At 38.0% G+C, this 18,185-nt stretch overlaps 1 protein-coding gene across 4 annotated transcripts in view; it reads right to left on the reverse strand.

Annotated features, from left to right (window-relative positions):
- Positions 1-18,185, reverse strand: part of LOC127450213 (delphilin-like) — a 46,754-nt gene that overhangs the window by 22,944 nt on the left and 5,625 nt on the right. For 3 of the 4 annotated variants that reach the window (XM_051714101.1, XM_051714098.1, XM_051714099.1), the window contains one exon: positions 16,132-16,286. In XM_051714101.1, coding sequence (XP_051570061.1) covers positions 16,132-16,286 — 155 coding nt within the window. Of the gene's footprint in view, positions 1-2,426; positions 2,754-16,131; positions 16,287-18,185 lie in introns of those variants that run through there. The other variant, XM_051714100.1, reaches the window with a different exon arrangement.

The following is an 18,185-nucleotide window of genomic DNA, read 5'->3' on the forward strand; positions in this document are numbered from 1 at the left end:
AACGATCAATAAGGTAAATGTCACAAAAACATACTCGGGGCAGATTGCACACCAAAATCAAAAGTGAAAATGAACCCAATTTTTTTCTACCTTTTCTTTTCTTTTTTTGCATTGGGAAATTTTGAGACAATTAAGCACATCGCTGCCAAATTATCTTTATTGCAATGTGTCCAGATGTTTTACTTCTGAGGTTTTATGTAGCCCAGTTCTTATTATTCTCCATGATGATTCTTTATTATTATGACTGTAATCTCAACATAAGACAGCAGCAGAAGGGCAGCACATCCACATCAGCCACAACAGCACAAGCAAAAGCTCTGACTGGAAAGACAGATTAAGGACTAACCCTGCAGCTGCAATGCTCTACTGAAACTTCTGAGCCTCTAGGAAACTGCAGGAAATTCACATTGACCCTATATTTACTTTATTAATAAACATTCCCAGTCTCATTGTGAATGATTCATCGTTGCACATTATTCCACAGAAAAAAAAGTAAAATGTCTTTGTAATCTTTTATTAATATGCACTGAAAATCTTAAAAGTTGACTTTAATCATTTGATAGAGTAAACTCGTTCCCTCAACTAAATCTAGTAATGGCATCTCCAAAACTTGTCTATTAAGTTCACTTAACTTGGTGTTCATATAGAATGAACTTAACTATTTAAGCTAACTAGATGCAAGTAGACTTAACTCAGATTATCTATTTAAATGTTGTTATTTCTATACTCAAATTTATATAATACAATAGCACAGATCAAATAAAGAAGATTTTAACTGATTCTAGGCCATTTATTAAATAAACTTAATTATCTACAGAAATGCATATATACCTGCACTTCAGTTGTACATGCACAAGGTGAACTGAAATAGTGTTAAAGGAATATTCCGGGTTCAAAACAAGTTAAGCTCAAATCAACAGCTTTTGTGACATTACATTGTCATTGACATTACATCGTCATGGCAACAAAGATGTAAAATTGGCTATAACTTTACACAGAAAAGGTTAGTAAGTGATTTTATCACACTCAAATCATCTTTACACATATTTTTTGTCTTGTGGCCATACTTTTGAAAGATATTTTAATGTTCAAAAATTGGCCCCCAGCCACTTCCATTGTAAGTGCCTCACTGTAACCTTTTTTTTTTTTTTTTTTTTAAGAAAAGGAGGAACAAGTCGAAATAATTTTTTGTGGTAATCAATATTATGCTACAAATGCTGTCGATTGAGCTTAACTTGTATTGAGCCCGGAATATTCCTCTAATAGGGTCCAACCTGATCAAACAGGACACAGATCACCTTAATGGTGACATCACACGAAACAACTATTTGCAACAAAACAACATAAATAATACTACAAAAGAGCTAAAACCTCTATGAATTCTTAATAACAATTATTTAAATGCCCCCATAAGTGCCCTTTGACCAAGGAAACATAAATTATTCAAGCATAAGTGATTATGGGTATTCCCCATTGCCTCAACTGTATACTCAATCACACTTAAAATTTTAAGTCTATGGATTTTTAAGATCAATAAGTAATAGGAACATACATATTTGATCTATGAGCCCAAAACTTGACATTTCAAGTAATGTTTATTTAAGACAACTTGATTTTTCCAGTAATGACAACATTAGGGTTTAGGGTAATATCTTTCTCCGCCACTGAAACAATTTTCCTATTCGGCTGACGTCACCAAGCCCTGTTACTTTTCAACCACCTGTCATGTAGAAACCACTTTTTACAACCCAATGAATTCCCGATGAATAAAATAAAGGCCTGTCATACATTTCGTTAAATGCCAAATGATTTATTTTAAAAACTGACAGCACATCCTTTCTCATCAATGTATCCACTCCGCACAGTTCCCCCAAACACTCTTGATGCGAGTCAAATCCAAATTTCTTTCAGAGTTAACTTTTATTTATTTCATGATGCCCTCAATTAGAAGGAGGTCACTGGAAATCTAAATTTAAATCAAAGTCAATAGGGGATGGGGATGCAGTTCAAGGACACACTAATCAAAATCAATGAAGGTAAGTGCAAACGGAGAGCGAACAGGAAGTATCTTCATTGTCAGAGAAACCCATTAACACAAGTATGTGATCTCTAAACCAGTGTGAAGCAGTTTACATTCCTCTTTGTGGTCGTCTAATAACATAAACAAAGCATGCAATGTGCTACACAAAATAATTGACATTCTGAAAGAGTTTAAAACTAAATGACATGAAATTAAATGACAGAATGGCCATTATGAAAGAAAGGGGTTTCCATGTAAACTGTCAACAATAAACAAAACAAATTTAGCAAAAAAAACTTTCTAAAAACTGCATAAATATAGGATTAGAATTTCCCCTAGATGTTTAATCAAACCACAGCCTCTGAAACTAGCTTCTCTGAGCATGATCCTAGAAGATCCTTCTTACCGAAAACGCCTGGAGATACTCCTGTCGTGTCCCATGCCTCCTTTAAATCTCAAACGAGATAAGGAGATGTTCTTGGTGTCAATGCAGGAGTCTTCATAAAGTTGGAATAGTCATTGACTAAACGCACCCACACAATCAAAAAAGCCATTATCTCCAGCATCCAGATGAGCAGAACTTGATAGCGCCAACCTGAGGACCAATGACATCATTCAGCCAAAGAAGGAAACTTGAGGTCGCGTCATTATTGAGTCAGCTTTGTTACGGTCGCCCACATCTCCATGCTGGGTTACCTCAGGGAGTTTAGCATTAGATCGGAGTCTACATCGAGAACTATAGACCATATCCCATCAACTGCAGGGAAAAGGTAATGTTGCAGCTGCTTCAGAGGTGGAGAGAGAGAATAGAATGGAAGAGTTGAGCAGGAACGGATAGAGAGAAAAGAGAGAGCGTCCCACTGGAAATCTAAGACAGGTCACCATGTAGGAGACCCAGAAAAAAAGGAGAGCAACTAAATAGGATCCACATGCTCACTCTAAGTTAGAAGCTCCTTGGAATATCCAAGTTCACGACACGAGAACAATGGGTGAAACCTATTAAGTTTTTTGCACACCTGACGCCAACTAGATAAAGCCAAGTTCAATGCCAAATCTGATGCCACAAAGAATAGTTTTTCTTTCAAATGAAAGGTAAAGTCCCAATCCATGTTAGGTGCTTCTTTATACCTCGGCTGGAAACTCATAACTTTACATCAAGAAAGTTGTCATGTGGATTTTGTGCAAACTTCTGGTGCGTCACCGACCTAAGAGAGGTTAATTATAAAAAGTAGGCTGCTTAAAAATAGGGTGGTTCCATGGGGAGTACTGAGCAAATTTTGCACAGAAGAGCACAGCTTAGAAGCTAGTCAGCGTTCAAGTGGAATGAAGGACAGTGAAAATTCAATGATGCATATCAAAACACAAGTGATATCATTGATGCAAATGGGGATAAAAGGTCATGCTGTTCAACTAGATAAGTTTGCACACATTTAATTTACATTCTGAAATGTGTCTGCTCTAAGTTCATTCTAAGACATTCAAATTCAATTCAAAGTCAAATCTGCTCAAGCAGTGTTGGGGAGTAATTAACTAAAGTAGCAACGCTACTATCTTACAGTAACTACATTCATCAGTAGCGGGACAGTCGCTCAGCTATTTTCACAAAAGTGCAGTTTTTCCAGTGCAAGCTACATTTTCCAGTGAAGAGAAATCCAAATCAGTTAATTGGTTCTTTCCGATGCTTTATGTAAATGACAAGTTCATGTAAAAGATTCACTAATTCACTGGAGCCCCAGCACAGACATACAGAGACTTTGCCTTCTTTTTTGAAACAAAATTTTTAGTTAATTGTTGCTGTTTATTACCATATTTCGACGTTATATAAAACAGTTTTTTTTTTATTAGTTTATAATTAGTATACATTTACAGTATATGTATAATACAATGTTGTCACCCTAATTGTTTAATGTCACACATAAATAATGTATAATTGGTATATATTCAAATTTACATTTATTACTTCTTTAAATAACTTCAATGTAGTTTGATTGTGGTTTATCTATTTTAAGTTATGAGAAGCTTGTAGCTTAGGAAGCTACAGTTTCAAAATAGCTTTCCCAAAACTAAAAAAAAAGACATAAATAAATAAAAATCCACCATTATCGACAATCTTCTGGTACTAAAACTCCACATAAAACATTCTGTACACATGCAACCAAAATCCCAGGGAAAATAAACCAGAAAAACGACAGCAAAATCAAAGCTTGGCAATTTAAGGAAAACATACGTAAAGATGTTTTCTTACATGCATAGGAAGGCATTCATGGTTACCGATGATACAAGGTTAGACTATCAAGGGTTGAATCAGACCAACTTCTGAAAAGCGTGAATCTTGGTATCTGGAGCATGCTGTTCTTCTTCAATATTCACTCGTCATGAAGGTAAGAACGCTCCAAAAGAGGTCCCATTTTCAACAGTTTCCAAAAATTCAACGTATTAAAATATATATACTGTACATATGAAGTACATGCACTGTTAAACACTGTTAATGAGTGGCTATATTAACAACTAAACATCACAGGCATAATTCTTTGCTGGTAGCCAGGGGTTGTTGTTAAAACTGCTCTGTAAGAGTAACTCAAACCCTTTCAGTTATCACATGCATCAAATTCCCCTGACAAAGACCCTTAGCAGCTAATTATTACAGCGAGAGAGGTAAAGGAAAACTTACACCTGCAAACCTATGAGAGAACAAGAAAAACTGCTTTTAGAGTATATTTTTAGAAAGAATCTGTAAACTTCTATATTTTAAATGTATAAATGTGAGACAACTGATATGAGAATCATAAGTACTTCATTAATGCTCCTGCACACTTCCTATAAATTCAAAGAACGAACGTGTGTGATGTCCTTAAGAACAAAATCTGGCCAAAATTATGTTATTGAGTTCATTTCGGTGGTTCGTAACAGCCCGCCAGGGTCATGTCTAGAAGGGATCCCTCTTTCGTCAAATTCTCGCACATGCGCAGTCTGTAATGTACAGTCTAAGTATGTGTAACTACATTCATCAGTTAACTATGCTTATCAAAAGAACAACATATAATGTTAAAGATCAGTTCAAGATGGCTAGCAAAATAACGACATGCTCATGAACTGCTTTTAATTTTAAACAACATAAGCGTTAATTAAACAGTATTAAGAAGATAGCAACATATGTGCTAAAGTGATGTACTTGAGGAATCGAGAATGGGCAGTTCCGCAGTTTGCGCTCTTTTCCAGTCGAAACCCATAGAAAAATGCAAACAAACGTGTCCCCACTCAAGATATACATCCACTGAGGTGCGGATGCAATCTTTGTTAATTAAAATATAAAGTTGCACATGGGTGGATTAGAATCCTATGCCTTTTATGCACGGGACAAAATAGTTACCTCTAGACCACACTATCAGACTTCTTTTACCGGCGCTGATTGATGCACTTCTGCACTAACTTACAATATTGCATGACCGACAGTAGCACACATACAGATGAAGTTATCAAATATATTATGTGAAATATATTTATTTTAGAGCTTGAATTGATCATCAAGAATGACTATTTTGGGGCCTGGATAGCTCAGTGAGTATTGACGTTGACTACCACCCCCAGAGTCGTGAGTTCAAATCCAGGGCGTGCTGAGTGACTCCAGCCAGGACTCCTAAGCAAACAAATTGGCCCGGTTGCTAGGGAGGGTAGAGTCACATGGGGTAACCTCCTCGTGGTCGCTATAATGTGGTTCTCGCTTTCGGTGGGGCGCGTGGTGAGTTGTGCATGGATGTTGTGGAGAACAGCATGAGCCTCCACACACGCTACGTCTCCGTGGTAACGCGCTCAACAAGCCACGTGATAAGATGCGCGGATTGACAGTCTCAGACACGGAGGCAACTGAGATTCATTCTCCACCACCTGGATTGAGGTGAGTCACTATGCCACCACGATGACTTAGAGCGCATTGGGAATTGGGCATTCCAAACTGGGGAGAAAACGGGAGAGACAGAAAAAAAAGAATGACTATTTATTAAAACAGACAGTTTAAAATAATCTTTTACTGGCACTCATCGTTGCTGTGCGACTTCAAAAGCCATGTATAATCGGTAAAATTGTAGAATCTCGCGAGACTGACGAAAGAGGGATCCCTTCTAGACACGACATCAGGAAAACGTCTAACCGGCTGCAAAACATCATCTTACTGTCATTGGTCCACATCACGATCTCCACTTATTTTAAGGCTGACATCAGTTAAGTCAGTCCATTCTATTTGTTCAGTCAGTTAAGATCAGTCATCATAAACACACCAGCATGCAGAGTTATTAGCGATTTGGTTCAAATTTACCTACATCTGTACAATCGTTCGCATAGAGACATTTTCCTAGACCATGTCATTTTTTTGGTTAATTAGTCTACCAAAGGAATCAAATTTACTCAAAAAGGCACCACTGACAGCAGTAAAAGGCACACACACACACACACACACACACACACAAAAAGACATTTGATATATTTACGGGATCAAAAACTAGCACGGGTGCAATAACATGCACTATTTTAGCAAATTTTAATATGCATACGTTTTAGTTTTTTTTTTCCTCCCCTTTTCTCCCCAGTTTTGGCATGAACAATTCCCTATGTGCTCTAAGTCCTCGTGGTGGCGTAGTGACTCGCCTCAATCCGGGTGGCGGAGGACGAATCTCAGATGCCTGTGTGTCTGAAACCGTCAATCCACGCATCTTATCACATGGCTTGTTGAGCGGTTTACCGCGGAAACGTAGTGCGTGTGGAGGCTTCACGCTATTCTCCGCAGCATCCATGCACAATTCACCACGCGCCCCACCGAGAGTGAACCACATTATAGCGACCACGAGGAAGTTAACCCAACATGATTCTACCCAACCTAGCAACAGCAACTGGTTGCTTAGGAAGCCTGACTGGAGTCACTAATTGCATAAGTTAAATGTAAATGTATATATGTATATATATTTACGTTTAGCAGGGGAAATACATTTACAGCGCAAATTATGGTTACATCAGGCATCCTTGTGCATCAGCATTAGACGCTGGAAATGTCCCGCCCCTTACTGAAACGGAAAACATGATTGGTTAGCAAATATCCAATCGTGTCTGAAATGAACGTTCTGATTGGTGGATCAGTTTAATCGGACAGTCTGTCTTGCCTGTGCCATCAGTTGCACTCCCGCAGCTCCGTTTAGAAAGAATCTCTGTACACTTTTTAAAATAGTAATAATAATAAAAACACAATTCACTCAACGGTGCTGCGGCATCACGTTATTAGATTGGAAAAGCTCCTGGTCAGAAGATTACTCATTGTACTGGCGGCCATACGTATCGTCACTTATTTCAGGTGGGCATACGCAAAATCATAAGAAAGATAGGTGGGCATAAGGCGTATGCCTGCATATGCCCTAGACCAGTCATATTCAAATGTTGGACCGCGGTCCGTGTCAAGACCCAGCAAAGGGTCAAACAGCACCAAACTTAACTTAATGAAGTCAAATTAATTCGACCATTCAGCTAAACCAGGTTTGTGACAGGACAACGTGCTTCCAGGAGGGTAATAATCATAATGTATCTTACTTTAGTCACAAAGCCTGCTATGCCCCTTAAGTATCTAAAAATATTCAAACACAAATACTGGACTGCTGTCATTCAGCTTCAAAACAAACAGGTGATTTTATCTTTTAATATTCATATCAAAGTGCACGCGGTTGATGAACTAATTGAAATATTTTAATCTTTTGGTAGAATATTCCCCAATACCCCACTACTTTAGCAAATGGCGTAGCAGCGGCACTCTTTAAAAAGGTGATTTTTGTCCCCCGCACTTTTCCAAGCTAAACCCATAACGAGTCCAGATGGTGGATTTGTATTCCATATTCTTTGCGTTTTGTAACTTTGGGCTGATTGAGCGCCCATCCAGCCAATCACAGATGAGTTTCATGAGCCGCAAACAACCCTTACGTAATAGGCCGTGTAGGGCTTTACTGGTTGTTTAGATCAGTGTTACTATCAGAAATAATTAATAATTATTTCTTTAGTTATTAATTAATATTTAAATTAATTAATTGAATCTAACTCATTAAAACCTCATATGGGGCTCCAGTAAATGTAGTGCGCTACGTTTAGGAGCGGGTATGGTTATTAGCAATAATTAATAATTATCAAAGATAATTATTAATTATTAAAATCAATAGAAAATTTATGAGAATCAATGTTAGCTTTTTTTAATCCTTTAAATCTACAATTATCAAAGATAATCGTTAATTGTTAACATCGATGAAACATTAATTAAAATGAACACTGGCTTATTGATCCTTCAAATTCAACAATCATCAAAGATAATTATCAATTATCAAAAATCAACAGAATATTAATAAGGACTAACATTGATGGGGCACCACCCTGGAATCAGGGACTAATAACCAGATAGTATAACAGTCTCAATATTAGATTGTTTTCTTAGGAAAATCGACATCCGAAGAATATCATAAGAATGAATGAAGGTTTGAATCCGAGCACTGACATCCCGTCAGCATGACACAGGCATATGCAAAACAAACCAAAACACTTCTCTTTGAAGTGTAACAAAGTTTATTTATGCAGTAATATCAATTAATAATTAATACAATGCAGTCAATAAACTTCCGACTTACAACTACAAACTAAACAGTGATATGATTAGATATGGAAATAAAATAATCCTATAACACATAAAGTGTGTGTGTGTGTGTGTGTGTGTGTGTGTGTGTGTGTGTGTGTGTGTGTGTTAGTACGAGAAAGAGAGAGAATTAAGTGACGGCCCTAAAGCCGATTTTGCGATCGTGGGAGAGAAAGCAGCTGTTAGTTTACCACTCAGAGACGCAGTGGACGGCTCGTAAAAGTCCTGCGTTCTTTGACTCTTTAATGGATAACTCAGTTTGTCGGTTTCACCCGCGATGGCGAAAATGCACAACAGTCCAATTTGGTTGGACCACAATACAGCAAAACAAATTTGTGATAATTAATACCCTGAGTATTAATAATGAGCGGACATGGCGGTCCGTAAACTGTACAAGCAAAAACCTTGAAACACAAGAATAACACACTATAATATTCTATCTCTGCCCAGACGTAAACCTCTTACTTCAATCGCATGAGGACAGAATGTGTGTTCATCCGTCCTTTAATTCCGACCCGGTTCCTTGAGGCTCGGGTGATGACAGGAGGCCGTTTTCTCGCTCTGTTGGCGGGCGCGGCTGTTGATTCTCGGCGGGCTGGTGGAGAACTCAGAAATGTCAGTTTCAAGTCGGACGTTACTTCCTTGTGCCACGAGGTTGCACCTGAGAGCAGCGATGAGCTGCGTCTACACAATGCAAACAAAGTTGCTGGAAGCAAATCCCGGAAGCATTTCAGAGGTATTTCAACTCCTGATGATGTCATGTTTGAGGGACATCTGTTGTGTGCCTCATCCAATAGGAGTTGAGAGTTCAATCCTTTAGTGAGCAAGGCTTCATGGATCAGCCAGACAGTCTAATCAACATAGCTCCGTTCATTTCTACGAAGTTGCTTTCAACAATGCTCATTTATCCATGTTTTTTATCGGTATTGATGTTGATCTAAATTTATAATCTAGAGATGAGGAACACACAAACGTGAGTTATTTATCGGCATATCGTTCTTGATTGGCAGCATTACGTGAAATGCACTGCAGAAAAAAACAAAGGGAAATCCTTCTTTTAAGCACACATTGTAAGTGGAGTTTATATCAGTGCACGAGTCTTCATTAAGTTATGCTTTTTACATTATGTTTGTGAGGTAATAGTTTGATAGGTTGTTTTTGCCAATTTAAGCAGATTACTAGATCTGTGTTAAATATGAAAAGCTATTTTTTTAAATCAGCTCCTGTTTTTTACCTCTGTGTTGGTGTGCAGTTGACAAAATGTAGGAAAAAACATAGATCTGCTGTGTTCTGAACACTTAGGCATTTTACTGAAGTGAATAGATATGTAGACACACTTTTTATACATGAAAACGTATGGACGTTATTGAAACTCAATTATTATAAGACTATTATTGTTGTCTTTTGATAAAAGTCATGTCAGCAGCTCACAAACTGTAGGGAAATGATAGATTTGCTTTGTGCTTATAATGCTTAAAACCTCTACTAAAGTCTCTTTGTAGGTCTGTAGACATACAAATTTTAAAGGATTAAAAAAATGATTCAGTGACTAACTAAATTCACACAAGACACTCATTTGTCACCACCTTCTGGCATCACCAGAAATGGTCACTGAATCATTAAATGGATCTGAATTAATTTTGGTGAACGTAGTCAAAACATGTGAGCCACTTGGATAAATTTAAATCCCACATTGCACAAGCACAGAGTAAAAAATTTAATTGTGCACAATTGTCATTACTGTTATCGATTAAATTATTTATTCAAGGGGGCCTGGGTAGCTCAGTGGTAAAATACACTGTCAACCACCCCTGGAGTTCGCTTGTTCGAATCCCAGGGCGTGCTGAGTGACTCCAGCCAGGTCCCCTAAGCAACCAAATTGGCCCGGTTGCTAGGGAGGGTAGAGTCACATGGGGTAACCTCCTCGTGGTCGCAATAATGTGGTTCGTTCTCGGTGGGGCGCATGGTGAGTTGAGCGAGGATGCCGTAGTGGATGGCGTGAAGCCTCCACACACGCTATGTCTCCGTGGCAACGCGCTCAACAAGCCACGTGATAAGTTGCAGGGGTTGACGGTCTCAGACACGGAGGCAACTGAGATTCATCCTCCACCACCCGGACTGAGGCAAATCACTACGCGACCACGAGGACTTAAAAAGCGCACTGGTAATTGGGCATTCCAAATTGGGTGAAGGAAAAAAAAAGGGGGAAAAATAAAAAAAAATAAAAATAAAAATAAAAATATATTTATTCAAGGACCAGCTTGTGCTCAGTCTTTTATTGTTGTGTGTGAAACAGAAGCAAGCACTCCACAAGATGCCCTTTATTTTTACAGCTAATTTAGCAAAATTTTGCAATTATTTTGCAATACTTGAATCTTTAAAATTCCCCCCCTTTTAAAATGCCTGCAACGCCCCTGACTTTAGCTTTGTCTCTGGGGACCCAAATGTCATATTCCTTGCCTAATTTTGAAGAGACTGTTTTGACTTTATGATTTTTTTCTTTTTTCTTTTACAAAGTACTATTGCTGCCAACTTGTACATTTTTAATAACTATTTCATAAGATTGATTAAGCATTCCTTATGTCATTTCATAGCTACAGTATACTGACTACTGACACCATGTAAGTTAATGTCCAGACCTTTGTTGGGAAGGAAATGTACTGACCAGACCTCATGGATCTTTAATTGAATAGCCCTGTCCTAGACTACACTACTGCTTTTACCCATGTGCCATCTGCAGCAAAAGCCATTCACACATCTGCCCAAAGTTAGATATGCCTGTCATCATTCTTTAGTCTGTATTCTACCCATTAACACTCTTTTATACACCAATCTTTGCAGTAGTAAAGTGTCATCATAAATTACAACAACAGAGTGTAATCGTCCTATATTATGGTCGTGTATAGCGTGTTAGCACCATGAATGCAAAAGGTAAACATGACAAATTACTCATTATCTACTGCTTATATATTACTTTAAATCATCATCGAGTGGTTAAAACAGCATCTTCTACTGATCTCATGTGAATTCTACTCAAAGAATGAGGCATGAAGTCATTGATAACACATTTTAATATCACATTAGTAAAGGTCTAACATGTAGGCTTGAGCGTCCTCATGTTTAAATGTACCTCTAAACACCTCCCCCAGCGGTGTGGCCAGTGTCTAAATGTTCATGAACAGTATGTCGTTGCTCAGCTGTTTAAAACTTAATTTAGGCTCTGAGCGAAGTACGAAGAACAACTTCTCAGTGTGCTGGGGCCTTTAGCTTTAGCATTTTTGCATTTGTTTTGTGCAAGATTTTTTGTTTTACTACTTTATTCATTAAATTCTGGAAAATCTTTAATGTAATTTTTAATTCATAAGGATGTTGAGAAAAGGAAAGCCATCCAATAGTTAAACCTGAATGGCTGACATGATGTGATAGTTGCCCTGTGTTCACAAAGCAAGAAGAGTTTTAACAAAGGCATAGTGGAAACTAGAAATGCCCATCTCTGACTGGCCTAAGATTACTTAATTATGCAGCTCATGGGGCCAGAGAGGACTGCACATAAAGACACATCTAATTTAAGTAACAGAGCAGTCAAAATGTTGCAATTCTGAAACAAGTCACTCTACAGTTTAATGATTTTGTGAGAGTTTCTGCTGTTTTATTTCGTTTTGTAGAAGTAGGTTGGGGAGCATGGGTCCATTTGACTGTCAAAGTACCAGTGAGGTCAGTTTACCAAAAAAACCCACCAGGTGTTACACAAATACTAAACCAAATAAGCAGTAAACCAACCTAGAGACTCTAAAGCATTGAATACAATACTTCAACACCAAAAGCAGCTCATTACTAATGGGTTTGTCATTACCGAAGTTTAGAGACAGGATGTTTATTCTCTAATTGTAGTTGCACAGTGCATGAAGGCCACAACCTTGACATTGCACAGAATATATGAAATATGCAAACCAATAGGAAAAGGGGAATGTGCATATGAAATATGAAAACCAATAGGAAAAGACTGTAATCTCTGTCTGTCTGTTTCTTAACCATTGGTGCACTTTTGAAAGAGATGGACTGATCAAAGTTTCTGAGTGCATTCGTTGCAGAATGGTGTTACTCCATTATAAGACAATGAAAATGCTGAGAAAACGAATTTTGTTGTACAAGGATACATTTTTGTCTGTATAAGCAACTCTGTTGCCTCTTCTATTATTAGATCCAAGGGTACATGGAAGACTTAAAATCAAAGAGAATTTAGAGATTACATCAAGCTGTGGGAGGAACAAGCAACTACTTTAGAGTTGGTCCACTCAAATAGTGTAATATTAATTGCAGTTCACAATTTTTTAACATTGTTCCACATTTAGTGGAAATGGACTGTCCAGAAACACAACTCTGATTCATGATATAATATGAGATCAGTGGTACCAAGCCTCCAAAATCCGCATGTATCTCCAGTTGTTTCAGTTGGGCTTGACCCTGACACAAATTTTCATGACTGTCCTGATTGTCTTTTTTTCTTCATTTCAAGTTCATTAGACAATAAATGCCACTATTAAAATAAGAATGTAGGCTCACTTTTTTGAGCTTGGGCAGATTTTTTTCGACAGAAAAACAAAACAAAACAGAGCATCGATTATGTAGCCTGCTCATTGGTCATTCTTTGTCTTTTCTTTGTTTAAGACTAGGGGCTAAATTTTTGCGAGTGCGCAAAGCGCAGCGCTACGTGCAATGAACTTGCGCTACATCTTATCCAATTTTCGTGAGAGCGCAAATTCTAAGGGCAATTTTCGTGTCAGCACAAAGAGCAAGTGGGCATGGGTGGGAGTGTTTGCGCTATTTGTGGGTGTATGCACGCAAACTGTGCGTGTATTGTACAGTATGTTAATGAAGTGGTGCAATGTGCAATTTGCTAAATTCCTGAGAAATAGGTTGTTGTGCTAAGATGTTTCAGAACCACATCTGTTTTCAGTGCAAAGTCCGAAATCAGTTCCTGCATTTGCAGTTTGGAGATTCCACCAGCAGGTGGTATTACAGTTCATGTCCAAACTCTGAATATATAGTGGAACATCATATACTGTCCCTAAATACTGTGACAATCACAGTTGAAGCCATTTTATGAAACAAAAATGTATGAGATTTGTGTTAAACTTTCTAGAGGTCATGGTTTATTTTTCAATTATTATTATTATGTTTATATTTACAGTTGTATTTATGATCTAATTTTTATTAATATTGTTTCATCTGTTGTCACAGAGTGATTTTTAAGTCACTGCAAAAGAGGCCAGTGGAAGAAGTTGGAGAGGGTAAAAAGATTGGATATTACAGGAGGTGGTTATATAAGATTTTTTGACCTTTTAGTTATTTTGATTATATATTCGTTTGATCTGAGGTGTAATTTGAATTTAGAAATATTTTTGGTTTCATCTTTTTTGTGTGTTTCATTAAATGAATAAAATTTTTAAAGCAAAATCGAACAGTAGATGTGAAGTGCGTAAAAATCCACAGCCTAACCTGAAAGGCTGATACAATCACTGTCAACACATGTAATACTTACATTCTCTATAATTTAACAGACTACATCCAAATCCTGACGGGAACCACATTTTCCATGCATATAAAAGGAGAGTGTCACCAGAAAAATGCCTGACATTCAACAAGGATGCAGTTAATGCACAAAAGAACATAAGTCCATATTTTATTCTTCTAATTCATTGCATAAAATACATTTACACTAGAAACTTCTTATGAAAGTGCTCTCTTTGTTTATATCACTGAAGCTTGGCAGGGAATTGATATAATATATAATAGGATGCAGATGGTTTAATTAATTAAATTGGACTTGACCAAGCCCATTCCCACTTGTGCCTAGACTTGCACATGCTTGCAAAAAAAAAACAAAAAAAACTTCATGGCCATGCCCACTGACTTTTTGCGTATGTCTTATCCATAGCGCTGCACTTAGCGCTAGCAGTCTTATAAACGAGGTTTATAAGAGTGTCTTATAATAGAGGTTATGTCCTTTCTTGTTGGTGCCAAGAAGTAGGGGAAAATTATGTCAATATAATTAAAGGGCAACTGTAGAATGGATTATTTGAGGTGAAAAAGAAAATAACCCTTAGCTTTTTCAACAATCCAAACAGAAGGAAAAAATTACACTGAAAATGTTATGATTGATAAATAGTAATGTGTTATAACTGCAAACTAAATGTCAAGAGTCCTAAATTGTATGACATATTATTAAACGTATTACCATATTAGATATACACTCACTGAGCACTTTATTAGGAACACTATACTAATACTGATAAGGGCTTCCCTTTGCTCTCAAAACTTGAATTCTTCATGGCATGGATTCTACAAGTTGTTGGAAACATTCCTTTGAGATTCTGGTCCATGTTGACATGATTGCATCATGCAGTTTCTGCTAGTACATAACCTAGATTATGTAGTAACAGCACTGCATCATATACAACTGAATGCATGACCTAATAACAAATGAATGATTCGAAATTGTCAAGCAGTCAATAACAGTTTGCCAATATTCAGTGGAATTAGATGCTATTCTGCTCACTACAATTGTACAAAGGTTATCTAAGTTACTGTAGTCTTTCTGTCAGCTCGAACCAGTCTGGCCATTCTCCGTTGACCTCTCTCATCAACAAGGCGTTTCCGTCCACAGAACTGACACTCACTGGATGTTTTTGGTTTTTGGTACCATTCTAAGTAAACTCCAGAGACTGTTGTGCGTGAAAATCCCAGGAGATCAGCAGTTACAGAAATACTCAAACCAGCCCGTCTGGCACCAACAATCATGCCACGGTCCAGATCACTGAGATCACATTTTTCCATATTCTGATGGTTGATGTGAACATTAACTGAAGCTCCTGACCCATATCTGTATGATTTTATGCATTGCACTGCTGCCACACGATTGGCTGATTAGATAATCACATGAATAAGTAGGTGTACAGGTGTTCCTAATAAAGTACTCGGTGAGTGTACAACCATAAATAAGCCACTGTAAAAGGAAATACAAGCTATTAACACAGAGCTGAAGTGTGTACTAGCGCCACCAAATGAAATTGCAAAAATAGACATGTTTTTTTTTCACAATACAACACCTGTCTACTGTTGATCAAACAAACAGTCACAATACAACACCCGTCTACTGTTGATCAAACAAACAGATAATCCCACCCCCAACTCACACCATTGGTTGAATCAACGTTGTTGAGTCGGGCCACTCAAACAAACAAACAAAATTTTATAGCGCAACAGAAACACCAATAAATGACACAGAGAAAATAAACAAACAAATGGCTTACTTATAATTCTACATATTCTGCTGGGATAGGAGAGTGTATTTTAACACTGAAAAAGTTACACACTTCAGCTTTAAAAATCATCATTTGAAACAGTGAAGATTTGAGACACTGGCCCTTTAAGAGTATTAATGAAAGCTCATTGGTACCTGATGCTGTCAATCAGCTGCTGATGGTCCTCAGTGAGCAGTATTTCTGGAAGTGTGGATGCCAGCCCCTCAACATCCCTCTCACTTGCATACTGCTTCAGCAAATCAAAAAGTCTCTCTTTCACTTCAGGCTCCTCCCCTAAAATCTCCTCTACCTATTAAAATGCAGAGAACATTCATTGTAAGGGAAACCACAGCAACTTTACTGTTGACACTTTGTGCTGTGAAAGTCATTTTAAGATGCTATTTACAATATTTTGTTCACAAATAATAATGACTGTATTCCTTTGAGCGTCTTTAGAAATCAAAATTGTTAAGAAAGTAGTTTACGGGCAGTCACATGACGCCATGTGAGGTTCGGAGGTGTGACCGGCGAGGTCTGCGCACTTTGCTAGTTTTGATACTTTTTGTGTCATAAACCGGTGAGATTCGATACACCCTGATCCATAACTGTTCTTGGAAGACAATATGTCAAAGGGCTCTGGAGACATTAAAAGACACTTACGTGCTCAAGCTGACGCCCCCCTGGAGGCCCCGAGTGATTTGGCCGGAGAAGTAAAAGAAATTGGGCGAGAATTGTTGAATGTGTTGGCAATGCTGACGAAGGTCGTTGCTGACTTGGAGGATCTTGCTGCAATACGTCTATCGATCGTGGCCATGGAGACGAAATTCACTGAAGTGGTTACAATAGTAGCGGATCGATTATCTGGAGTCATTGGAGAGGGAATTAGCTGCTAATCCGCTAGCGACCAAGGCGGATTTGGAGCACGTCTGGGAGAAGCTGGAGGATATGGAGAATTGTAACTGGTGGAATAACGTCCGAATTGTTGGAATTCCTGAAGGAGCAGAGGGTCAGAATATGGTAGAATTCCTGGACGGGCTCTTTCCAAATCTGCTTGACAAAACAGGCCATAAGCTGGAAATCGAGCGAGCTCAAAGGGTCCCGGCTCAGCAATCTACTGAGGGAGACAGGCCCGATCAATTCTGGTCAAATTTCTGAGCTCATCCGATAAATATCTTTTATCAGATGAGCAAGGCGAGGAGTAAAGGAAGGCTTTCTTGGAAGAACCACAGCATTTTTTTTTTCCCAGACTTTGCAAATTCAATAAGAGAGAAACATGATCGATTCAAGGAATGCAAGAAACTCTTACATCAACGGAAGATCACTTTTGCACTGATATTCCCGGCCAAATTGAGAAAAGCAATGTTCTTCATAAAGTCAATGGACTGAGTAAGTTATTTTGTGGTTCTCATGTTGCAGCCAAGTGAACCGACTCAATGAACATCCACTTGATCATCCGAGGAAGCTGAGCACCTTTTTTGTTTCTTTTTGTGCTGGTTCTGCCTAGCGGCTGGAGTTTGTTTTGTTTAGCAGCACTCCTTCGGGTCAGTGTTGTGGATAAATCTGCACGTTCTTTGTGCTTATGCCTCCTATTGGTTGGAGTTTGTTTTGTGGAGTATTTCTTGCAGGACATTGGGTCCCAGACCCCCCAATGGGATTGGGTCATTTGCTGCATTCATGTAGCAGTTGAATGGGCCGGCTCACTGAACATTCGTTTGACTGTCCGAGGAAACTGAACAGCCTTTTTTTTGTTGTTGTTTATTTATTTATTTATTTATTTTTTTGTGCATATTTTTCTAATATGTCAAAATGTCAAATGTTAAAATGAGTGGATTGTCTCTCTCCACATGGAATGTGAATGGGTCGGGGCACCCCATAAAAAGAAGGAAAGTTATTTATCTTTTTAAACGTAAGGAATATGATAAGTGTTTCTTCAAGAAATGCATCTTTCCCTGCAGGAAGCTGAAAAATTTGGGAAGATATGGGGTGGATTTGTTTTCTTTAGTGCTGACTCAAGTAAGAGCAGGGGAGTCATTACACTGATAAGTAAGCATTTACAATTCAAATGTCTTAAACAGATTAAAGATAAATTAGGAAGAGTCAATATTATTTTAGCAGAAATTCAGGGGATTTTTGGATAATATTTACGCACCTAACGCTGATGATCAGGGCTTTTTTATAGATCTTGAAGGGATGCTGCAAGCCGTTGGCA

The sequence above is a fragment of the Myxocyprinus asiaticus genome, chromosome 13, assembly GCF_019703515.2.
Source record: "Myxocyprinus asiaticus isolate MX2 ecotype Aquarium Trade chromosome 13, UBuf_Myxa_2, whole genome shotgun sequence".
Lineage (NCBI taxonomy): Eukaryota > Metazoa > Chordata > Actinopteri > Cypriniformes > Catostomidae > Myxocyprinus > Myxocyprinus asiaticus.